This window comes from Chenopodium album, chromosome 1 (genome assembly GCF_948465745.1).
Source record: "Chenopodium album chromosome 1, dcCheAlbu1.1, whole genome shotgun sequence".
In the NCBI taxonomy this organism is placed as follows: Eukaryota; Viridiplantae; Streptophyta; class Magnoliopsida; order Caryophyllales; family Amaranthaceae; genus Chenopodium; species Chenopodium album.
In genome coordinates, this window is record NC_137834.1 from 10,410,345 (window position 1) to 10,436,453 (window position 26,109).

At 35.8% G+C, this 26,109-nt stretch overlaps 1 protein-coding gene across 1 annotated transcript; it reads right to left on the bottom strand.

Moving 5' to 3' along the window:
- Positions 1-5,672: 5,672 nt before the first annotated feature.
- On the bottom strand, positions 5,673-7,324 carry LOC145561736 (FBD-associated F-box protein At4g13985-like). The gene is made up of 3 exons (XM_081621883.1): positions 6,641-7,324; positions 6,316-6,465; positions 5,673-6,240 (listed from the first exon to the last, which is right to left on the bottom strand). The coding sequence occupies exons 1-3, from the start codon at positions 7,283-7,285 to the stop codon at positions 5,917-5,919; spliced, it is 1,119 nt and encodes a 372-aa protein (XP_081478009.1). The 5' UTR covers positions 7,286-7,324; the 3' UTR covers positions 5,673-5,916.
- Between the last annotated feature and the right edge of the window lie 18,785 nt (positions 7,325-26,109).

Genomic DNA, 26,109 nt, shown 5'->3' on the forward strand with positions numbered 1-26,109 from the left:
CTCTTTGTTCAGACACGCGTGGACACATATAAAAAAAGCTCTATTGTTCATAGACGAGTGAACATCAAAACAGCGGGATGACGTTCCCTGGCTTGCGAAAGGTTATCACAAATATAGCAATACATCAACAAATCGGTTACCCCAGATACGTGTGCTCGATGGTGCAAGATACGCGTTTCTTAACTCTTTTATCTGTTTGACTAATGCTAGTTTGCAGGTATCGGCATTACAAGAGTGATTTAGGATTGCAGAACGTTCTGAATCATTCTTCGTCCCTATCGCTACTTTGACTTTTGTTTTCGAAACTTGCGTTTCTCCAAACTCAGTCAAAGTGGGGGCTTCTGTAGACACCCATTTGTGTCTCCCCAAAACTAAACCCAGTGATAAGCACTACTAAAAATTAAGGTTTTTGCGACCGCCTCTAACGGTCGCAGAAAATACAAAAAACGGTCGTAAAGGGGGTGTCATTATTTACTTGGTCGCAAAAAAAAAAAATTTCGACCGGTTGACGGTCGCAGATTTTTTTGCGACCGTTTTTAATATTTTCAACGACCGTTAGGGGAACGGTCGCAAATATTAATAATTGCGACCGTTTTAATCGACGGTCGCAAAATTGGATTTTAGCGACCGCTTAAAGTTGTCGCTAAAAGTTATCAAAAAAACCAAAAAAAAAAGCACCCACAGCCAGCCTGTACTTCACAGCCATCCCTGTACTTCACAACCTCCCCCATCACCAATGTCCACCTAAAACACTACTAGCCACCACCGATACACCACCCAACCACCTCGAAAGCACTAGCCCACCCCATACAACTCACCTTGCCACTCTCGTAACTCCACCAGCCACCCCCATAAATCTCACCCAATAGAAAAAAAATAAAACTGAAAAAAATAACGTTCTTAGCAAAACAAATTATACCAAAAATCAAACAAAACCAAAAAAATCAAACAATAGCAAACAAAAAATCAAACAAAACTCACTAAAATTAACTAAATAAAAAATTCGAACATTCTTCAAAAAAAAAAAAAAAAATTCGAACAAGCAAAAAAAATCGAAGGACATTCAAACACACAAAACCCACAGAAATCCAGAAAACAAAGGAAAAAAAACAAGAAAATCAAGCTATAAAAATCCAGAAAATCAACCCCCAAAATATGAAAAAATTTACAAAGTAGACGAAAACTAAAATCAAACTCAAAATCAACAAAATTCGAACATCAACGAAATTGAAAATCAAACCCAATATCAACGAAATTCGAACAATATATGAACAAAAGTCATGAAAATCGAACAAAATTATCAAAAAAATATAATCAATCCCCAATAACTGAAAATCAAATAATATATGTAAAAATTCATGAAAATTCGAACAAAATTAACAACAAATCAGAATCAAACCCAAATCAAAGAAATTCGAATACAAACTCCAACAAAAATCACAAAAATCGATTAAAACACAAAACAAAACCACAAAAAATAGAAAATAAACAAAAATTTTAGAAAAACCAACATACCTTTCCCAATATTTCTTCCTCTTTGGGTTTATATGTTCAAATTCGACCATAAAAACTCCAGATCTGGAACTTTTATGGGCGAATTTGACCATGAAACCAATAATTCATTTGTTGAAGATAAACCCTTTTCCATAACTTGCTTGTTGACAAAAAATCCGAACACCAAAACTCAAGATCTGAAAAGAATGAAGAAAAAAAAAAGGAAGGTCGTGAGATCGAAGGAAAGAGGAAGGAAAGAATGAGGAAGGAAAGAGAAGGAGGAAAGAAAGAAGAAGGAGGAGGAACGTGAGATTGAGAAAGGAAAAAGTAGAAAGAGAAAGAAGAGAGAAGAAAGAGGAGGACGTGAGATGTGAGCGGCTATCAATATATTAGGGTTAGGAGTAGAGCTCTTTTATACCCTTTTTTAAAATAAAATAAAAAAATACTTTTGCGACCGTTTGAGAAGCGGTCGTAATTGTCGCATTTTGCGACCGGTATAACGGTCGTAATTTTGCGACCGTTTGAGAAACGGACGTAATTGTTGCATTTTGCGACCGCCACTAACGATCGTAACGAAATTTAATTTAATTTTGAATTATTTTTCACATGAATTTTATTTTAAAAATATATTAATACCTTTGCGACCGTTTTATAACCCAAAAACGGTCACAAAATTGCGACCGCCTTAAAAACGGTCGCACCTATCATATTTTGCGACCGTTTTCATGACGGTCGTAGAAAAACGGTCGCAAAACGACCGAATTTTAGTAGTGGAGTACCTTTCTCGTCTAATCAGAATCGAATGAAGTGAAAGTGTGAAAAGTCTAGTGTTGCGAATAATTTTTATTCTTTTCTTTCTCTCTATGTTTGAAAACCTAGTTTAAGAAAACAGCCAATCCAATTTGGTTTGGTCCATGGCAAGGGTCCAATAATAGTGTAGTTGGATGGGGTTTGAAAAGAGCTTTCCAACGATATATTATAAGCCCAATTCCGATGAATAATGAGGAAGTTATGGGCAAATTACTAAACTGGGCCCGATTTGATCTTTATGTGCGGCCCAATGATCTAGAGGAGGGCCTAATATGGATTTATCATTCCTAATGCAATTAGAATTGATTTTAGTTTTCTAGATTCTTCTAAAAGGTTCTTTTCATTCCTAATTCAATTAGCATTGATAAATTGACTTTGGTTGACTTTTTAGAGTTTTAATCAGAATAAAAGAGTGTTTTTAAGGAAAATACGATTTCCCCTTCTGTACGGCTAAATTTTATCAAAACTAAGAAAACGCGTGAAGTTAATTACTAGCGCCTGACGACAAGGATTAGCGCGTGGCGCTAATGCTTGGCGCGTGGCGCTAGCCTTAGCGCCTGGCGCTAATGTCCAGCGTCTGACGCTAACTTGTTTCATTCTCGTCGAAACTCTGATTTGTTTTTCTATCTGTCTGACTGATTTTCTCTATAAATGGCCTCCTAAAATCTCCGTTTTCGATCATCAACTCTCTAGTTTTCTAATTCTCTTTTCTCTCTAAGCTAAAGCTTACTCTCTCTCTCTTTCTAAACCAACCCTTTTGCATACACAATTCCGCATTCACAAGATCTAGAAACACCTAGCCAAGTTCGAAGTTGCCTTCGCCCTAGACGTGAAAGGTTTTAATTTCTGAGGGTTTGGTCCCAAATCTCTCTTTCAATTATTATTTAATTTAATTGTTTTATTTATTATTTTCCTTGAAGTTACTAACGAGTGTATTTTGTTATTAGAAAGAGATACGAGGCATCCATGTAAGTGCTTTAATTGTTTGCATTGTTATTATGATATAGAAATGATGATTAGATTATTTTATTGATTCCTAGTATCATGTTTAGGGTAATTTCTAATATCAAGTATGATTAAAAGAATGCTTCCTAGTATCATGTCTAGGGTAAAGAATAAGTTTCTTAAATCAATTATGGTTTCTATGATGCTTCCTATTTCTTTCCTAATAGCATGTTAGTATCATGTTAGGGTTAAAGCTTTGATTTTTATTGTTTAGTGACATGCTAGGGTTTGTTATTAATCTTGTTAGTATCATGCCTAGGATCTTGCTATTATTATGCTTTAACATGATTATTTTTATAATTTTTATAATTATAATTTTAATTGTTTTGATTATTATTATGTTGGTTGATTATATTTGTTGTTATTGCTTGATCACGCCTTTTATGCATGTTTAAAGGGAATTGGTACTTGTAACCATGCTTAATAAGATAATTAATAATCTTGTTTAGGGTTAATTTGATTATAATTCAAGTGATCGTCAATAATAGTTTTATTTATGCATTAATATTCAATCAACATAGATAAACAGGTTTAGGGTTAATCCTATTGATTGCATGTTAGTCAGAAAGCGCACATGAATACGATCAGAATAAAGTAGAGGCCTATTATTAGGGCAGGTTCAATATCTTTTAGGTTGGATTTGTACCTTCATCCCCGAACTACCAGTCATGGTTCCAGACCTATTAGAGTTGACAATCTCCTGGATCGTTAAGGGGTGTAACCTTCACCTCGTGAACGGTTTACAAGTTCCTAAAACTTGTTGACGACTTTTTTGCTCTATCTTCCTTTCCTTTGGACGACACCATGCTTAAGTGTATGATCACAGTGGGGTTCAAGCTAGAGATAATGCTTGAAATATTCCCTACACCAGTTCTAGTTCAGCTTAATTTTAGTTCAATTTAATTCAGTTCAGTTCCTAATTTCCTTCTTTCATAAAAATTCATTTCAGCTCTATTCAGTTCAATTCAACCCCAAACGGTTCAGTTTAGTTGTTTTTAGTAAATCAGAATAGGCCCCAAATTAGTAATGTGTTTCAATTTTTTATTTTTTTTAATTTTTTTTAATTTTTTTTTTTAATAATTATGATTCAGTAAAGTTTGGAAAATTTAAAAAAAAATGTTTGCCTTTTGGTATCGGTTTTAGGATTTGAAAAAACGAATACCAAACCACAATATAGGCCCATTTCTAATGTATAGCTCAAGTATGATTTTCAGCCCAACTAAATAAGGCCAAAAATAAGTTATGTTGAGTTAGGCCCCAAAAAGTTACAAATGCTCAAAACACTAGGCCCCAAAATTGTTGTGTGGTTTGGTTTTTATTTTTGAAAACCGATTTTAAAACGGTGTGGTTTTGATTTAGACCGAATAATCACATGGTGCGGTGCGGTTAGAAAAATCTCAAAATGAATTAATATGGTTTGGTTTCGGTTTGAGCTATAAACCACATCGTAAATCGAACTTTCACCCCCAAATTTATGCAGCTAAGCTAGTTGCATCACTTCTCAAATGCAGCTTGTTAATGAGATGCACTTGCCTTCTTCTTCATAAAAAAATCTTAACATTCTTAACATTCAGGCCTTGGTCCCTTTTGCCCAACTTGAATGGTAGCCACAACAACGTGAACAACCATCACCTAATATGAGGGCGTGGATTTCGTGATAAATTTGCCTCAATTTACTTCAAGATTGACTTCGTAACTCACACGGTTTTGCTAGTAGTCCATCTTCCTCCATTCTAATTCTGATTACTCCTCAGGTACTCCTTATCCTTTAGCACATTATAAATTGTGACAATTTTTTTAGTGAATTATGGAAGATTCTTCTTACAACAATTGTGGTGAAGCTATAAAGTATGATATTTGACAGCAATCTATAAAAGAAGTTCAGTCTTTACATGACAATGGCAAATTGACCTTGAGATATTTTCCTCTAGGTAAGCAAGCTCTTGAAAGTCAATGGGTGTACAAGACAAAGTTTTTGTCAAATGGAGACATTGAACTTCTCAAATCTGGATTGGCTATATTGGGCAATCATAAACAAGCGGTCATTGATTATAATGAAATTTTTGCCCCAATGGCGAAGATGACAACAATTCAGTCTTTTCAAGCCATTGCAGCAGTCAAAAATTGGGAGCTTCAACAAAAGGATGTTCATAATGCCTTTTAGCATAGTGATCTTAATGAGGTGTACATGATGTAGCCTCTCAGTTAAGAGAGCTCGGATCCTTATTTGGCGTGTCCCCGGTGTAAAACTATGATATTCTCACAGTTCAAAAGACATATGAATGAGAATGGTTAACTAAATGGTCAGTCATCCACAAGTTTAGAAAACAATATAGAGCACAGAGCGAAAAACTTCTACGACATTTTTAAAAAACGAAATTAGCCATTCATGCATCCTCCAAAGCAAGATGTTGCATTCTTCCAGTTTAACAATCCGTAGAGAAGTGATACTTCCAACACAATACAATTACAATAAAACTCTCAGCAAGCGCTCTCAAATTAGGTGACAGTCTGTCAAGCACAATTCAGGTAGCTGCGATTTTTAATAACCCTCCCAACTGCAGCAACCATTGCAGATTAATAATAACATCTTACTAAACAATGAGCTTATGTGCCCCAAACACTGATCTTAGTGAGTGGAATATCAAAGAATACTTTCTCATAGAATTGAACATCACAAGTCCCTGAAGCTGTAGGACACATCAATAACTTCTCCATCTCTTCTTCGTCCAGTCCACGAGAATCAATCATCATTCGCTCCAACACTCTAGCATTTTTTAACAAATACTCTACTGCTTGTATTTCATCGTCGTTTCCTGCTAAGCATTTAACTCCAATTATTCGGAGATTTTCTAACAAACAAAGAGGAACTTCATCTGGTGGAATCCACACGCATGGTTCACGTTCCTCAAGGTCACTATTCATTCTTCCCTGGAAGACCAAGAATTAGCTTCTTTTTACCTTCAAATATGAAAAAGGGCAATAGCAACAAGTAAGGATACTGACCAAATCCAAAACAAGAACTTTCAACTTGGGAGCAGAATGGAGCACTCTTGGGAAACAGGTCCAACCAAATGATTCATCGGTTAAGCACAAATCTAACATCATCATGTTAAAAAATGTGGGCCAATTATAGCTGAGAGCTGATCCGAAAACCTTCACACAATTAATTTTTTTTTAAAAAAAAAAAAAGTAAATACAATCAAACTTAATAACCAATGGTACCGACAATACTCATACTCTATTCATCTATTGAACATAACAAGAGGAGCTAACTTAAGAATAGAGCTGAAATACTAGGTGCAAAAAGAAAGTATGGAAAGAATCTTACAGCTGTAGTGGGAAATTGTAATATCATCAAATCCGTAGCAGCAATCCCGTTTAAAAGCTCAAGCAAGTTTTTTTTGGGCTTAGGCTTTAAACCTTCAACACCCATGGGGTCATACGTGATATCAACATGATGGACTTGTGATAGATTTTTCACCACAAATCTAGACAACGAGTTATCATATATTCTCAGGTGTTCGAGATTGGGTGTATCAATGGTAATATCATACTCATCAGAGTCATCACCTCTTTTATACTCAAGAACCAGGTCTAGTTTTTCCAGAGTGGGAATGCATATATCAATTTTCGGTACCTTGCCAGCATCAACTGTTAGTAATTTTCCAAAATCTAGGAGGCAAGTCAGGGACAATTTTTCTAATATCGGACAGGAAGACAAAAGCTGATGCACAACCCTATCCTGATTAGGGAGTATAACTTCAATACCAAGTGATTTAATATGAGGAAAACAAACTATTGACTCAGGTACGTGTATATCAAAACATGAATCAAGCTTGAGCACTACCAACGTGCTGCAATCAAGAATGCATTCTGGCAGGGGAGGTGCGGGTAAATACGGAAAAAATTGTCGAAAACAGAGGACTATCCTTTCAATTTTAAAGCTAAGAGCAGTGGAAACCCATGCATTCATACGTGTTAAATCTATTTCATCTGGACGGGAAAGGTCAATTGTAAGAGAGTTAATTGATTTACAATTTAAGTACATGCTCCACAAGGTTTGCAAATCTATCAGGATTAGACTCACCACCCTGTAAGCAAATCCTACGAATGTCTTTCCAAAGATACTTCCACCTCGAAGACAAAATGCTAGTTCTAATTGCCTCTTCTGTTGGAAGAGAAGAAATAATGTGTGCAATTATATGGTCCGGTAAATTACTAATTCTGTCGAATTGTTCGACTTGATTTTCCCTTTCCATATTACCTTTCCTGCATATAAGACTTCTTGTATATCAGCTCTTGTCACCAATAAAAATCAATCATGAAATTACGACTAATTGATTAAATGATACAAGTATATGTTGAATAAACAACAATCTATCAACATTTAAAATCCAGTCAAAATTCTCACATATTATCATCTACTCGGAAAAAAAAACTATAAATAGCAGATGAATTTGCAAGAAATGAAAATCATAAGAAATTAAATTCCAACAATATGCTCAAAACAATTTGATTTTGGAAACAACACAATCAGTTATCGGCAATCGTGGAGTACAATTCTAAGAACATTTGAGTCTAATAATACTCTTATCAAATGAAAAAAACATAAAATTGGTGTAAATTTCTTAGATAAATCATTTATTTTTGTTAAATATCAGTGAGCAATTTGCAGAAAATTCTTACATGAAACAGAAACAAAGGAAATTCAACGAAAAGAACATGTTTATTGAACTGGAAAAAATCAAATTGAAAACTTGATCGGATTGATTATTCCCCAAATCAAAACCCTAACTCTTTAGACTTAATTAGCATGTATGAAACAAGTAGCAATAAATTCAAAAATACAATTGGAAATATAATTGACAGAAAAGAAAAAAATGAAGATTCATACCGGATTAGTCGATGAATTTAAATGATTTTTACATGAATGAACTTTGATGGTACTCGTAATTCATAATTACTGAGTTGTAGTAAAGGTTTTAGAGACTAAAGTCAGAGAGTGGGAGTAATCGCCGAGTAAGGTTTAAAGTTTTAAACATGACAACAAAATGGTTCAGCCCAGCACTAGCCGGTTGACAGGCTACAATGCTTTGTTGCTTTTTCACATCAATTTTTAAGTTACAACTTTGAGCAATAAAGTGTTCTAATGATAAGCTATAATATCTTTTATTTAGCAGAAAATAAATTTTATAAAATAAATAGATAATTATACAAATATTATAATATGAGTGGAGTTTTTTTTTTAATTTTTTTTTTCAATCAAGCACGTAGCTTGTTTGGGCTACATTATAGCATCTCTAATGACAAGCTACAATACATTGTAGCTTGTTTTGCCACGTCAGATTTTAAAACTACAAAGGTTAGAGTTACAAATTTTGACATTGGTTGGCTACAATACTTTGTAGCTTGCGTTATCAAATATTTGTTAATTTTTTTTATATGTTTAATATTTTAGTCTATTGTTTAAAAAATAAATAAATAAATAAATAAATAAATAAATAGTCTACAGATAATATGTTTACATTTTAGTCTAAAAATAATACAAAAAAAAAAAAAAAAAAAAGCAATTTATGACTGAGAAAAATTAAAATGTTTTGTATTAAAAAAAAAAATTAAATTGTTTGAAAAGATCATGATAAAGATCAGTGGTAACTCTCAGGAGTCTCAGCTGTGAAGGTAGCTGTCAGCTGTGTAAGTAGCTTTTAGCTGTCAACAAGTTGTTAGTTGTGAAGATAGATACTTTAGGTATGAGTGTTCGGTAAAGTAGCGGTTGACGAGATATTACATTTGAAAATCAATATTTTATAATTAATACCATAGATTAAATTTTCAAAAGCTACCTCTAACTTCAAAAGCTAATATTTCTAACTTTTTATAAAAGCTACTTTCACCACTAAAAGCTACGTAAAAGCTACTCAAATTCTAATGCCAAACATGCCCATAGGCCCCTACAAAATTGAAATACATCATACACATCATGGTATCAAGTATTGTATATTTCATGTCAATCTATTTTTAGTAGTATTTCATCAATTGTTGGAAATTGATTTGCATTATATTTTAAATAATTAAAAAAAAATTGTATTTGCTTTAACTTTCAAGCAGTGTTGCTCATCCAAACAGGGCTACCAATGTTGTTCCAATGGTCAACTTTATATTTTTTTTTAATAATTTTTAAATTTACAAGCAAGTCCTTTTTAATAAACCAATGGAGATACTCTTATAAGTCTAGCAGACCAGCACAAGAGGCATGCCGATGAGCTAGTCAAATTTTATCACTTATTCTGCACAAGCACAACAAGCTGTCTCGCATTTTGGCCTGCTTATTTTTGTCCTATTTACCAAAATATATCATATTACTTCATATATACAGTATATGGAGTACTCCCTCCATTTTTAAATACTTGTTCCATTTCTCCATGCGTGAGTTTAAGGCGAATATAAAATATGGAGGTAGGGTGAAGAATAAAAAAAATTGTAAAAAACAAAAGTAGTCAAGAGAATTAGAGGAGAAATAATATGAAATTAATAAAATATGATTTATGTTGGGTCCACTAGGTGAGAGAAATGAATTGAATATTGTATAAGATTTCAAAATAAGGAAATGGAACAAGTATTTAAAAACGGTCGAAAAAGGAAAGTGGAGCAAGTATTTAAAAACGGAGGGAGTATATTATTAGGAAATTAGGTATTTAGGTGGCCTGTATGGACTATATTGTGTAAGAGGTCTATTTGTGAAAGATCAGCACAAGCCTGACATACAGGACACAACTCTTTCTTGCTCGTTCTTGGTACGGACCACTTAAGTATGAGACATGCTAGCACGACACAATTTGTACCTATCTTGGCTCATGAAATACTGAATGAAATAGAGGTGTCAAAATTATAGCATGACCGAAAAAAAAAAAATCTAATTCTTTTATGACAACCCATTATAGCCATTAATGACGTGCACAAATCATGTCCCTATTATAATACTAGCTTTTAATGACAGTCTTATAGCCTGTCATAAAACATCCCCAACTTCTTACAAAAGACCCAACCCAACTCTTATGACTCAACTAGCTAGAATCTCAAACAAACATTCTACCTTTGATTGGCTTTTGCGAGGAATTTTTTCCTGTCGTAATTAGCTTTCACGGCAGGAAATTAATCTACGACGACCCCCTTCTAGAACGGCTCAGACGGAAAATCCTATTATAAATGATCTTTTATGACAGGTTTATGACGAGAATTCTCGTTGTTAGTTGGCTCTTTTCTTTTAGTGACTCTCCAAAATAATGTGTCGTGATCCAATTGTCAAAGTGACTAGATATGTACTTTGATCTACATAGATTAAGTAATTTAGTACCACATGATTCAACACCGAAAACAACCCAACTAAATTAGATCCAACCCAAACTGATAACTCGAATTAACACCTCTTAAACATTTTGGTAAAAAAGAGAATGCGCATAAATCCTTCTAACCCAAAGAATTTCTCTCATTATTTATTTATTTATTTACTACTACTACTACTATTATTATTATTATTATTATTATTATTATTATTATTATTTGACAAGAGAAGAACATAGTGAAATTGTTAACCAACATTATTTTCTTTCCAAAAAATACCAAAATTAGCGATATTGCCAGTACATACTGTTTCTGGAATCAGAATTCTCCTTGGGTTAATGTAATCAAGATGTCCTAGAACTATGTCAAAGTATGTCCGAATTTCTCTCCACTATGCGTTGCTGTCCGAGAGCTAGGCCTGCAAAAGAGAAAGAAGGTTAACTGCCCCGAGGGTGTGACCCGGGAAAGCCCCTCCGATGCTTAAGTCAGCAAATGTACTTTCTAGAGATAGAAAGTAGAGAGAGAAAGAGTTTAGAGAGAGAAAGTAGAAAGAGAAGGTTAGAGAATTAGGAAAAAGTTACCATCATTAATGATTGGAGAGCTATTTATAAATGTACTTTCAAGTGGCAGAATTGTACTTAATTGGATAGATTAGGGGTAAATTTGTACTTTGCTCTGACTAATGATGGGCTGGATCATGGAGGGGTATTCTCATAATTCCAGGTCTATAGGACAATGGACTTGGCCCAAACATTAAGCCCCACGCGTGATGTGGGAAAGAGATCGCATGAAGTTCGGATGTCAGGCGGAATGAACATAATTAAAGCTGTCATGAGCCAGAATGGATTTTAGGCGTACCCAAGGGTTAAAATGAGTCCCAAGTGTACTTGGGGGCTAAAAAGAGCCCCAAAGCGACTTGCAAGGGTGAAGACCAGCCCCAAGCAATGCATTAGAAAATATTTTAGCTACTAAAGCTAAGTTATTGTGAAATAGTCTGAAGAGTAAGTATATTTATAGATGACGGCTTGTATGTAGCTGAGAGTTATACTTTACGCCTAGCCGAGAGCTTGATTTGTTTTGATAATATTCTAAGAGATAAGTCTTACACTTAGTTGAGAGCATAACTTGTCTTATTTTTTGGCTAATTTGAGAGTTTAAGTTATGGTGATTAGATTATGAGTTTGCTTTGTGAGGTTTGGCTGAATGCTTGACCGAGGGAGGAGGGAGAGGACAACTAGGTCGAAGGGGTTATTAGCCCAACTGAGGGGGTTGATCGCTCAGATCCTTATCCGAGCTGAGAGAGGAGTGAGAGATCGAGCGCATGGCAGCCCCATGCCGAGGGCCTGTCTTGTAGTCCGAGGGGGTGCAAGCTCGGCTTGGTGCTGATTTTTGGGTAGGGGTACTCGAATTTTGTACTTAGGAATTTTTTGTGAGTAAATCTAGGCCGAATTTCTTGTGTTTAGGCTTAGCCGAGAGAGATAAGTGAGCTGCTTTTGGGCTGGCGGAGGTAGCAAGAGCCCAGCTGTTGATTTTTTTATTTTTTTTATTTTTAGGAGTGAACAATTGTCGGCATAGCAACAGGCCGAGGGCATGGGGTGCTTCTATGCCGAGGGGGGTGCTGATGCGGCTTAGGGCTTGTCTTAGCAAGCCGAGGGGGTGTAGATACAAAAGATGGGTAGGCCGAAGGCTTAGCATACCCTATGCTAGGCCGAGGGAGTTGTATATCTATCAGAGGGAGAAGCTTTGAGTGTTATAACTTGGTTTTATTATTTTAAGTTTGGAGTTGGTGAGGTGGGGCAAGCCGAGAGGGCTTACAAGCCGAGGGGTTTGGATGCCAGACCGAGAGCTTAATATGTGGCCATGCTGAGGGAGGCGAGAGAAACCGAGGGGGTGAATGTTGCGCAAGGCTGAGAGCTTTAGAAAGGCTGGGCGCTCGACATAGCCATCGAGTGACTTGATGAGATTTTTGCGGGCTAAGTGGGGGTGATTGACGACTTTTTGGTTGAGGTAATCTGGGGGACTTAAGAGAGAGAAATGTGATGCGGAGCGGAGGGTTTGACTAGCTGAGCGGAGAGACAAGAGCCTGGGGTGTGAACTAGGTAGCAAGGCCTAGCGGAGGGAGACTTTAGCCGGGCGAAGATACCTTTAGAAAACCCAAAAAAGCATTTTTACCCCAGGTTATGCATTGCGAGGTAGCATGATTCGGGCCTAGGCTATGCTTGTGCAAGACCAAATATGTCGAGGGAATGATGTGAGAGCTGAGAGAATTTCCAAGCGGAGGAAGTTTTCTTTCTATTATGCGGATAGACTAAGAGCTTGGGTGTTGGACGGGGAGAGAGCCAAGAATTTTTATACCCTGACCGGAGGAACTTTGAGAATAAAAACCCAAGAAACTTTGTACCCCGGGCGGAGGTGCTTTGACAACAAAACCAAGTGCTTCATACCCCTAGGCGGAGGTACTTTTGAGAACAAAACCAAGTGCTTTATACTCCAGGCGAAGGTACCTTGAGAAATAAACCAAGTGCTTTATACCCCCAGGCAAAGGTATCTTGAGAAATAAACCAAAGTATTGTATACCCCTAGGAGGAGGTATCTTGAGAAATAAACCAAGTGCTTTATACCCCCAGGCAGAGGTATCTTGAGAAATAAACCAAGTATTGCATACCCCTAGGAGGAGGTATCTTGAGAAATAAACCAAGTATTGTATACCCCTAGGAGGAGGTATCTTGAGAAATAAACCAAGGGCTTTATACCCCTAGTTGAGGTATCTTGAGAAATAAACCAAGAAGCTTAATATCCCGGGCGGAGGGAGGCTGTAGGGAATAATTTCAAGCGTTAAACCCCTTGCTTGAACCCCACTGTGATCATACACTAAAGTACGGTGGCGTCCAAAAGGGAAGAAGATAGAGCAAAAGAGTCGCCAACAAGTTTTTTTAGAAACTTGTAAACCGTTCACAGGGTGAAGGTTACACCCCTTAACGATCTAAGAGATCGTCAACTCCATAAGGTCTAGAACCAAATAAGGGTTCGGGGATGAAGGTACAAATCCAACCTAAAAGAGATTGAACCTGCCCTAATAATAGGCCTCTACTTTGTTCTGATCGTATTCATGTGCGCTTTCTGACTAACATGCAATCAATAGGATTAACCCTAAACCTGTTTATCTATGTTGGTTGAATATTAATGCACAAATAAATCTATTATTGGCGATCACTTGAAATTATAATCATTTTAACCCTAACAAGATTATTAATTATCTTATTAAGCGTGATTACAAGTACAAATTCTCTTTAAACATGCATAAAAAGGTGTGATCAAGCAATAACAATATATCAAGCAACATAATAATAAATTAATTATAATCATCATAAATAAAATAATCATCATCAAAATAATAATAATAATATTCATAATAACAATCATAATCATAATCATGTTCATGTTAATATTAAAACATAATAATAGCAAGATCCTAGGCATGATACTAACAAGATTAATAACAAACCCTAGCATGTCACTAAGCAATAAAAATTAAATCTTTAACCCTAACATGATACTAACAATCATAAATATTAGGAAGAACATAGGAAGCATCGCAGGAATCATAATAAGCATATTTGATATTATAACCTTTTCCCTAAACATGATACTAGGAATATCATAATAACAATATAAACATGATTTCTACATCATAATATCAATTAAAACCATTAAAGCACTTACTTTGATACTTCGTACCTTTTTCTAATAACAAAATACACACGTTAGTAACTTCAAGGAAAATAATAAAACAAAACAATTAAATTAAATAATTGAAAGAGAGATTTGGGAACAAACCCTCAGAAATTAAACCTTTCACGTCTAGGGTGAAGGCAACTTCGAATATGGCTAGATGTTTCTAGATCTTGCGAATGCGCAATTTTGTATTTGAAAACAAAGTTTAGAAAAAGAGAAAGAGAGATGAATGAATGATTTAGAAGAGAATTAATGATTGCGAATGAAAACTGATTGTAGGTGAATATTAATTAAAACTGATTGTTGATGATTGAAAACGGAGTTTTTAATACGTTATTTATAGAGAAATCAGCCAAAAAAGATAAAATTAACAAAACAGAGTCTGGCACACGCAAAATGAGGTTGGCGCCAGCCATTGGCCATTGGCGCCAACGTCAGCGCTAGGCGCCAATGCTGGCGCCAGGCGCCAATGCCTGGCGTTAGGCGCCAATCTTGTTTTTGACGCGTTTTCTAAAATCTGATAAATTTTGCCGTACAGGAGGATAAAATCGTATATTTTCCTCAAAAATGCTCTTTGATTTTAATTAAAACTCTGAAAAGTCAACAAAAGTCAATTTATCAATGCTAATTGAATTAGGAATGAAAAGAACCTTCTAGAAGATTCTAGCAGACTAAAACCATTCCTAATTGCATTAGGAATGATAAATCATATTAGGCCCTCCCCGAGATCATTGGGCCGCATATAAGGCTCAAACCGGGCCCAGTTTAGTAATTTGGCTATAACTTCCTCAATATTCATCGGAATTGGGCTTATAATATATCGTTGGAAAGCTCTTGTCAAGCCCCATCCAACTACACTACTATTGGATCCATATCATGGACCAACCAAACTAGATTGGCTGTTTTCTTAAAATAAGTTTTCAAAAAACAGAGAGAAGAGAAAAGAAATTAAAACTATCCGCAACACTAGACTTTCTACACTTTTGCTTCATTCGATTATGATTCGACGTGAAAGGTACTCATCACCGGGTTTGGTTTTGGGGAGATACAAATGGGTGTCTACAGAGGCTGAGTTGAGAGAATGATTGAATAGGCCAAGTGGAGGGAGGTCAAGCTGAGAAGGTGACTCAATAGGCCGAGTGGAAGGGGTAAAGAGCCAACTCTAGGTTGAGAGACGTGAGGGCCTAGCTTGTCATGTTGAGGGTCAAGTCTGCTCTAGGCTGAGCGGAGGGAGGCCAAGTTGAGAGGGTGACTCAATAGGCCGAGCGGAAAGAGTAAAGATCCAACTCTAGGCTGAGAGATGCCGATGGCTTATCTTTGTCATGCTGAGGGTCAAGCCCGCTCTAGGCCGAGCGGAGGGAGGCCATGCTGAGAGGGTGACTCAATAGGCCGAGCGGAAAGAGTAAAGATCCAACTCTATGCTTAAGATGTCGATGGCTTAGCTTGTCATGCTAAGGGTCAAGCCCGCTCTAAGCCCGCGGAGGGAGGCCATGCTGAGAAGGTGACTTAATAGGCCTAGCAGAAGGAGTAAAGAGCCAACTCTAGGCTGAGAGATGCCGATGGGCTTGACTTGTCATGTTAAGGGTCAAGCCTCCTCTAGGCCGAGGGCCTGGCTTCAAGTACCAAGAGCGTGCTCGAGTTGGGTCTATTAGCCAAGAGCTATGCATGCATTATCTTTGCTAAAAATTACCCAAGGTTGAAGGGGTGATATAGATAAGCCGAGAGCTGAGCCTTATATAGCAGCGCTGTGAGCCTAGGGTATGCCTTACTTTTGAGTTTGTCAGTTGTCACAAACCCAAGAGAAAATTCTTTTTCTCCTAATTGAAATATGCTGAATGTTTTGCCGGCTTGACTTGATGATTATTTCAAACTTTTGAATTTTGTTGATGTTGTAGAAGCTAGTCCCCGGGGTGCGCTTGACTTGCATTGAAGAGATCTTCCGGCCGAAGTAAGCCTCCTAATAATTATAGATGAGAGGTATGCTATTCCAATTATAAGGATAGGCTGGGGGCTAAACGAGCTCTATGTTATTGTTATAAGTGAGGTACGCTCTCCCGAACCTTGAGATAGGCTAGGGGCAAAAAGAGACCCCTGTTATAGATGTATGAGAGTTAGTTCATCCTAATTTTTGGGATAGGCTGAGGAGAAGTACGTTATCCCAAATCTTGAGATAGGTTGAGGGCTAAACGAGCCCCTTGTTATATATGTATGAGAGATAGGCTATCCCAACTTTTAGGATAGGTCGGGGGCTAAACGAGCCCCAAGTTATAAATATATGAGGGGTACTGTAGACACCTAAAAATGTCTCCCCAAAACCAAACCCGATGATGAACAACCTTTCACCGCCATTATTGGTCGGGTTGAGTATTTAATCTTGGAGTGTTTAAATCCATATTTTCATTTCATAAACCAACCCAATTCCTAGCCCATTTCCCAAAACCATAACTTATTTTCCTCTTTTCGTGCCTTTAAACCCAAAATAATTCATTTCGTGTCCTTTAAAATCATTCATTTCGTGTCCTTTTTATAAAAACGTTTGATCTAGTTTATTTTGGTCTATAATATGGGTACAATGATTAAAATAGTTGGATGGGGTTTGAAAAGAGATTTCCAACGATATATTATAAGCCCAAATCCGAGTTATAACGAATAAGTTATTGCCAAAATATTAAACTGAGCCCAAACCGAACTTAAGCCCACCTTACCTACGACCCAATGATCATGTGGAGGGTCCAAATTATTTAATCCCATTCCTAAACCAATTAGGATTAATTAGAAGCTTCTATAAGTTTCTAAAAGATCTTAATTATCCTTTTTGAAAAGATAAGATTAAAGAATTTGAAATTGAATAAAACTCCTTTTTTTGAAAATCCTATTTATATCCGAATTGAAAGACGTTCAAAGATAGACAGATATTATTCTCGTACCTTATAGTTTTTATCCAAATTTTATATGGTTGGATAGCCCTTGAAATTATATTTCCAATGATATATTATAATATCAATTCCGAGCTATAACGGAAAAGATATGAATAAAATGTCAAACTCTATCCAAAACTGATAACATCTCACTATTTCGGATATATCTTTTGTTCTAAAAAATATTTTAATCTGATTCTAATTGAGTTAGAAAGTAGACTTCAAGATCTTTCCAACAATATCTTATTTATCTTATTCCAATTTCTGGATCAAAAGATATGATAAAAACAAAAACCGCAAAAACTGCAGTCTATCGAGTTTTATTCCGATTTAATTCGGATCTTATCTTAATTTTTCGACCCTTCTTTTTTCTCTATAAATAGAGGTCATATCTCCCCTTTTTTGAAACATCAACAAGCTTGATCATAAAATAATTCTCTTCTCCCTCTTTAGCCTAAACACTAACCTCCCTATTCTTCCATAATATATACTTTCCCTAAGCACTCCAAGGAGTCCATACAATACCCGAAGTTCTATACTTAAACCAAGGCGTGAAAGGTATAATTGACTGAGGGTTTGGACCAAATCAACTCTACTTTAATTTAATTTTCATTTGATTTATATTTTTATTGAAGTTACTAACAGTTTATTCATGATGTAGCAATTTAAAGGAACGCGCAGAATGTGAGTAATTAATTAATTTAATTACTCTTATTTTATTTTAATATTGCTAGTATCATGATTAGGGTTATTTTATATTTGATTTGACTAACGCTATTATTGTTGAATTGATTCCAATATTGATGTTTATTCTATTGTTATTATGATCACCATATTGCATATTAAAGGGAATATGTAATTGAAAATCACGCCTAATAAGATAATTTGGACAACCGGTTTAGGTTCCTTTTTAATCTTGTTATTTAATTCAAGTGATCACAAATATTTTAGAATTATATGTTGCATTAATATTCAACCAATTTAGCCTAATAATAGATTGGAGAAAATTGAATATTTTGTTTGCATGCCTTTGAGATCGCAGGAATTACTTTTCACTATAAGAATCGAGTAGAGGCCATGACTCACTTCGTACCATCATCCCCGATCCTCCTTTCGTGGTTCCGAACCATATGGAGTTAGTAATCTCATGGATTATGAATGAGGTGTAACCTTCACGGGTCAATCGTTGTTGCCTTCGTTGTCCCTTTATTCGTGGTTGCCTTTTATGATCCGTGAACGGTTTACAAGTTCCTTAAAAACTTGTTGGCGGCTCCCTATTTTCCTTGTCCCTAATCGTATATGTCAATTCCTACTTCCTAAGAGTGCCAAGCATATTCACACATGATTTAACGTAGGCGCACTTCGAGCAATGCCTACAGGTACGCTATCCCAACTTTTGGGATAGGCCGAGGGCTAAACGAGCCTTTTGTTATTTTAGCGATTCGCCAGGACACTATCTCAAACATTGAGTATAGGCTAGCATCTTGCCCTAAACATTGGAACAAACTTGTTATTGATAATGTCAGTTAGCGACCTAGGGTGTCTTGTACGAAGGAAGGCCTGGTGCTTTTTGAGAAGATAATGAACTCCCAAGATTTTAGAGCTTTAGGCATCTATGTAGATAACCAACCCGAAAAATGAAAATGATGGACTATTAAAAGAAATATCTTCTAGTATAAGCTCTTATTGCCCCTAGGGCATCATTGTCATTTGAGAAGTCTCTCAGACATAACGTCTTAAGTCCGCATTCCAAGCATATCGGTTGTAGGCTCCACCATAGACGGGGAAGGATAGCTGAGGACCTTGCTATTTGGAACTTATGAGTGGAAGACCCTCGAGTGAATGACCTCCTTGATCTTGTAAAGTTCATCTTCAAGAGGGATGCTTGCACCTTAGCATTACCCTTAGCTAGGCATGTTAAGTCGGCTTGGCATGCCGAGGGCTTGATAGAAGCATATCCCTCGGCTAGGCATGCCGAGGGGATGATAGAAGCATAGCCCTCGGCTAGGCATGCCAAGGAGACGATAGAGGCATAGCTCTCGACTAGGCATGCCGAGGAGGTTGATAGAAGAATAGCCCCCGGCTAAGCATGCTGAGGAGATAATGGAAGCATAGCCTTCAACGGTGGTTGATAGAAGCATATCCCTAGGCTAGGCATGCCGAGGAGATGATAGAGGCATAGCCCTCGGCTAGGCATGCCGAGAAGGCCGAGGAGATGATAGAGGCATAACCATTAACTAGACATGCCGAGATGGTTAATAGAAGCATATCCCTCGGCTAGGCATACCAAGGAGATGATAGAAGCATAGCCCTCGGTTAGGCATGCCGAGAAGGCCGAGGAAATGATAGAGGCATAAACCTTGACTAGGCATGCCGAGGAGGTTGATAGATGCATATCCCTTGGCTAAGCATGCTGAAGAGATAATGGAAGCATAACCTTCAACGACAGTTGATAGAAGCATATCCCTAGGCTAGGCATGCCGAGGAGATGATAGAGGCATAGCCCTCGGCTAGGCATGCCGAGAAGGCCGAGGAGATGATAGAGGCATAACCCTTAACTAGGCATGCCGAGATGGTTAATAGAAGCATATCCCCCGGCTAGGCATACCGAGGAGATGTTAAAGTTATAACCCTCGGCTAGGCATGCCGAGGAGGTAGTCAGGCAAGCCGAGGGGATATGCTTGCAGGCCGAGGGGTATTCTGGCAGGCCGAGGGAGTATGCTGGCAAGCTGAGGGGGTATGCTGGTAGGCCGAGGGGGTAGCCAGGCAGGCCGAGGGGGAATGCTGGCAGGCCGAAAGGGTAGCCAGGCAGGCCGAGGGGGTAGCCAGGCAGGCCGAGGGGGAATGCTGGCAGGCTGAAAGGGTAGCCAGGCAGGCCGAGAGGGTATGCTGGCAGGCCTAGATGCCGAGGACCTTGATGTTCGGTGGGGCATGCCGAGAGCCTAATGTAGACTAGTTGGGGGCTCGGCTTGCCCATGATTCTTGAATTGTTCATTTCATTTGAGTGAGTTGTAAAATGATGAGAGCTTAGCTTGTATAAGGGTTTACCTCTAATATTTTCCTCGACTTCATGCTAATGCCAAGCTGAGAGATTCGGAGCTTCTCTAGTAGCATCTTGATATGTGCTGCGAGGACGCCTAGTGTTCAGCATGACTTTTTGTTAGCAATCCCCACAGACGGCACCACCTGTTTCTGGAAATAGAATTCTCCTTGGGGTTAAGGTAATCAAGATGTCCTAGAACTATGTCCAAAGTATGTCCGAATTTCTCTCCGCTATGCCTTATTGTCTGAGAGCTAGGCCTGCAAAAGAGAAAGAAGGTTAACTTCCCTGAGGGTGTGACCCGGGAAAGCCCCTCCGATGCTTAAGTCAACAAATGTACTTTCTAGAGATAGAAAGTAGAGAGAGAAAGTAGAGAGAGAAGGTTAGAGAATTAGGAAAAAGTTACCATCATTAATGATTGGAGAGCTATTTATAGATGTACTTTCAAGTGGCAGAAGTTGTACTTAATTGGATAGATTAGGGGTAAATCTGTACTTTGCTCTAACTAATGATGGGCTAGATCATGGAGGGGTATTCTCATAATTCCAGGTCAATGGGTTTAGGACAATGGACTTGGCCCAAACACATACCCCTCAACCCTAGTCGATCTAGACTAATTCTATTGATTTTTTTTTTAAATAAAAGAAACAGTACTAAGTACTTGTAAAATCTAATGTAATCAACATTTTTTATATGCACCAAAAAAAAAAAAAAAAAAAAAAGTTTAATGTTATTTATGTGATTAAGGGTATAATATATAAATAACAAATAAATTATGGAAATTCTAATTTTAAGATGTATAACAATGAAAATTAAATTTTAACTAATTAGCAGCCAAAAAAAAGAACCTTCTATGAGAATGCAATTATGCAAAGATAATAATATAATATACAATAATACAATGTCATAGTTTCATAAACTTGACTGTGATCCTAACATCCTTTCTTCACCTCCTTGATGGCAAATTAAAATTCGAACCAATTTATGCACTGTGAGACAGTGTTGGCAACCTCATTATTAACAATATACTATTATATCTTTAAAAATAGGAGGCATTTTTAAATATTGTCATACTAAGAAATAACACAAACGCAAATTTATTAATAAAGAATAATGAAATTTTTTCGAAAAAGAGATGCAAAAGTTATGGTTGTTTCTTACGTTCTTGTTAGTCTTTTTATTTTACGTGTGGTTGAAGGAGAGAATTGTGGAAGTTCTTCATTTGATTCAAGGCGTACGACATTCGATGGAAGCCCTTCGAACTCTCATGCCACCCCGACGATGCTAGGGTCTTCGAATGCTCATACGAGCATTCGAACAAGCGATCCTAACCATGGAACAACAACAACAATAATATCTCCAAGTTCCACTGCTTATCAACAATCTGTTAAGCTAGTTTCATTTGCTTTTGCTTTTTATACATTTTGGTTTTTGGTGGTATTAGAAGATCTACATAGTCAATTGCAAATTGTTATAGATATTTTGTTATTATTATTTGTATATCTAACATACGTATATGACTTATGATGTTAACTGATAAATGTCCAATAATTATGTACATATGTTATGAACCATGGAGTATAAATCAAATGTATAACAATTATGCCTTAAAAACGTTTAAATGAATTTGTAATCTTACCTTTAGTCTAGCTAATAGTTGGTTAAACAGTTTTAGCTGAATTAGTATTGATTTTTGACAGCCAATATTTAGCCTAGCTTACAGCTGATAAAACAAATACTCTTTATTTTGCCCCACTAAGGTTGTCCCATACATCTTAATTTTTTTTTTTTAATTTTTTTTTTTTTTTTTTTTTTGAAATTCTATGCAGTAGTAAAGCAAAAAAAAAAAAAAAAAAACCGAATTGAGCACAAATGCACAATACTGCCTACAATTCAAATTTGTGATAGAATTGAATACTAGGCAATTCCATCACTTCCATTTTAATATTAATAATCTGTGTCAAAATTGTCTATCAATTCAATTAATGATTAATTAGCTTTAATATTTCCATTTTTAGCTCTCTTATCTAACATTATAGAGGCGCTTGCTACTTGTTAGCTTTTGCCTATCATTATTATAACCTTTTTTTTGCTTTTAACATAAAAACTACTCGTAGTTTTTAGGCCCGGGCGATGTCCCGGATTTTGTAAGTTGTGATTCAATTTTTTTGTAATTAGATTTGTTACTCATATTGTCATTGGTTGCATATTAATATTTTGTATTCAAAAGATTGCATAAAAAATTGCATAGCTTGGTGATAATTAGTTGTAGAATTAGAGGTGTGTTCAAATTTTATGGAGAACATTTTTTTTTTTGTAAGTGACATGGCGACATGGCATAGTGAGCATGTGGCATGGGTGACATGGCGTAGTGAAATAGGTTTACGTGACACGTGGTCATTCTTAGGAACATCTTTTAATATATAAGTATAGATAGATGTTATTTCTTTTAATTACCAGCATGAACATAAATTTATTTTTATTGTTTTTTTTTAACTATTACTGTAGCATTTTTGCTCTACACACAAAAGAAATGGAAGCAGTGAAGGGGTATAATATTCTTTTCCAACTAAGCAGCAGGCCGGAGTGATTACCGAAGCTTTGTTTGACTACAAGATCAAAATGAAGGATTCCACATGGACAATATACACATACATCAATGTATGTGGTCCCAACATACATTACCAATTAAAAATTGACAACTCATCATTAGCTAAAAAAACGAGAAGGAAAATTAAGAGGGAAATTTTTTGGTTTTTGGCGCCATTTACCATAAGAAGGCGGGACAAATTTCATTTGAGCCAAGTAATTTTTCTTTTGTTACCAAAAAAATATTTTACGTTACTAAAATATACAATTTTGTTACTGAGAAAATAACATCCTAGTCAACGTCATTAATGAAAAGAGATGTTTATTATAAAAATCGAATAATACTTTATTTGACGATATTATACATACTATAAATCATAAAATTATTATAAAAAAATCAATGAAATTATTTTTTAAAGACCTTTTTATAGACATCCGTATCGATATATTTTCAAAAAATTTATAAAGTTGGATAATTTTAACCTTACTATATTTGTTAAATTTTTTAAAGAAGTGTTTGTAATTTATCATTATTGTTACTACAAAAATTTCAAACATACCAAAAAAGAACAGTTTATATTTTTATTACATATAAGGAACTATATAAAATTAAATAGGTGTTAACTATAATTACACAATTATCAAGTGTTGTACGGATTAATTCATACATTGGAGGGTTTTATTCCTTTCTTGAAGGTTTTTAATCAAATAATTGAGAGTTAACATGAAATCACAAAAGCTAAGGTTACACACAAACTTTTATCACTTATTGCTAAATACTCCCGTGTGTTTATAACTTATCTTTTTTATTTGCGTTACTAAATAAGTTGGTTTAATTTTTTTTATATAATTTTATCATATTTACGTATACTAGTTTACTCGTATTATGTTTTAAAAAAAAAAATTACTCATATTAAATATGTGGAAAAGACTAGTTTGCTTATAGTATCAATGAATACAAAGTGTTAATAAAATCAAGTAGTGTTAAATACAAAGTCTTAATAAAATAAATACAAAGTGTTATTAAAAAAAAGGATGTTTTTTTTTAAAAAAGGATGAATTATATGCTTGTAAACATCAAAATTGAAACATTACTGAGGCCTTTGAGAGTTACAATATAAGTGTAATAGATTTACTTTATAGCTTTGAAGATTTAAATAAATTAATTAAGAGTTTAAGGGCATGTTCCCTTTAGCTTAATTTCAGTTAAGTTCAGTTCAGCCCAGTTTAGCTTCAATTAGTTCAGTTCAGCTTAGTTCAACTCTTAATTTCCTTCTCTCATAAAATATTCATTTAAGCTCTATTCAATTCAGTTCAGTTCAATTTAGTTCAGCTAAGCTCAGTTCAGTAAATATGTCACTTATTACTAAATATTCCATGTGTTTACGACATATTTAATTTTTTTAATAATAAGTTATTACTTTTCATTTTTTTTTAAAAAAAAAGGTTGTTTCTAAAAACAGTGTCATATAAGAATAAAATATATAGTTTCGAATATTATATTTAATTTTTGTTTTGAATTTGTGTTTAAAACTGATGATCTACCACATACGTACATTTTGTCTAAATAAGGATATCACTTTATTTAGGACGAAATTGTATATAATGAATAATTTCCTTATAAAAACTAAAATAAAAATACTAGGTATTGAATAATATTTAGAGGACTTGTTTCAAACTCTATCTTTAGACATTGTTCAACTACTAATTAATTATATTGGGATACCAGTTAAACAAAACGTGTTACCAAACAAATACAAAATGTTGCTCCGATTGTAATTTGTACTGTAGTCAATTTTACCGTGGTTACCAAATATACTTTTATTGTTGAGAAGTGACTTTTATGTCACTTTTAGGGGTGTTTTTAGAGTCGTTTTTCGGCTTATTTTCCAATAATTTAGCTCATTTTATTCTTTATTTCTCTTATTCTCGTCTCTTGTCTCTTAATTCGAGTATTTTCGTAGTTTTCAATAGTTTTTAGTTAATAATTCTTAATTTCTCTCATTTTCTTATTTTATTTTAGTTTAACCTTTTATTTTACTTCATTCTATTTTATTATTTTAGTCTTTGTCCCGATTCTCCCTCGTGTTTGTTTTTGGTTGTAGGTGTTTTCGGATCCTTGGTCGAATTACAAGTTCAAATCGAGTTCAAGGTACGAGGTTGAGGCAAATGCTCTATGCTACTAATTGCCCTCTTGCTAGCAGCTTATCCTACACCCCGCAATCACCACACCTTTCACTATCCTACACCACACCAACATCACCAATTCCCCTGCATTTTCTCCTCTCATAATTCCCCTGCATTCATCAATCGCCCAACTGCAACCACCTCTGCCCCAGCCAACTCGCAACATTAGCCACTAATTGAATTCGGCAGCCCTTCAATTCACAGTCACCACAACGCATTCTCAGCTCACCAATTCGCACCTCCTACCACTTCGCATAACCGTCCAAACCACCTCCAATCACCACCGCAACAACCACTACAGCAGCATCAATTCGCTCCAATTCATCTCCATTCACCATCGCAACTAAACTGCACCAATCGCAACGAATAGGCAGCAACAGAGCAGCGGCAGCCTCGCCAATTGCAGCGACCCAGATAACCACAGGCGCGGGGCTCTGTTTTCCAGCCTTGTCCAAATTTCGGTTGATTTCTTGGATGAGAAATCACTAGAAAATAAGATCATGAGAAAATACTGTTGATTTCTCCTCTGCGCTGATCATCGAGTGTTGCATAAATGTTTTTTTTATTTATTTTTTTTTTTTGCAAAAAAAATATTAAATTAATTGCATTGGAAATGACAATTAATTTAAAATTCAAACCTCTAAATTTTTATTCAAATTTGAATGAAAATTGAAAACTAATGGATTTTGGGCCCCTTCAAAAGAACCAATAAAATGCTACCATGTCACAATGTATGTGGGAGCCACATACATTCAATTCATGTGTAGCTTTTTCGTTCGTATATATATCTACTTCTCTCTCTGGAGTAAGATTAAAGCTGACTTAATTTTCGGAGGGGTTTCCCTGAGGCCACTCTTCCATCAGGAGGCTAACTCCAATGCAGCCGCAGGTTCGTACTGTTCAGTGTTCACAAGCATTAAAATTGTTCTTTACAGTATGTTTGTCAAAAATACTCCCAGAATTCACAAAGAAACACTCCGCAGACAT

Excerpts from the sequence above, each read along its gene's own strand:
- LOC145561736 (XM_081621883.1), bottom strand. The coding sequence starts at position 7,285 with ATGAATGCATGGGTTTCCACTGCTCTTAGCTTTAAAATTGAAAGGATA. Across the intron at positions 6,466-6,640 it reads TACAATTTCCCACTACAGCT|GTTTTCGGATCAGCTCTCAG; the intron begins GTAAGATTCTTT and ends AATTGTGTGAAG. Across the intron at positions 6,241-6,315 it reads AAGTTCTTGTTTTGGATTTG|GGAAGAATGAATAGTGACCT; the intron begins GTCAGTATCCTT and ends TTGGTCTTCCAG.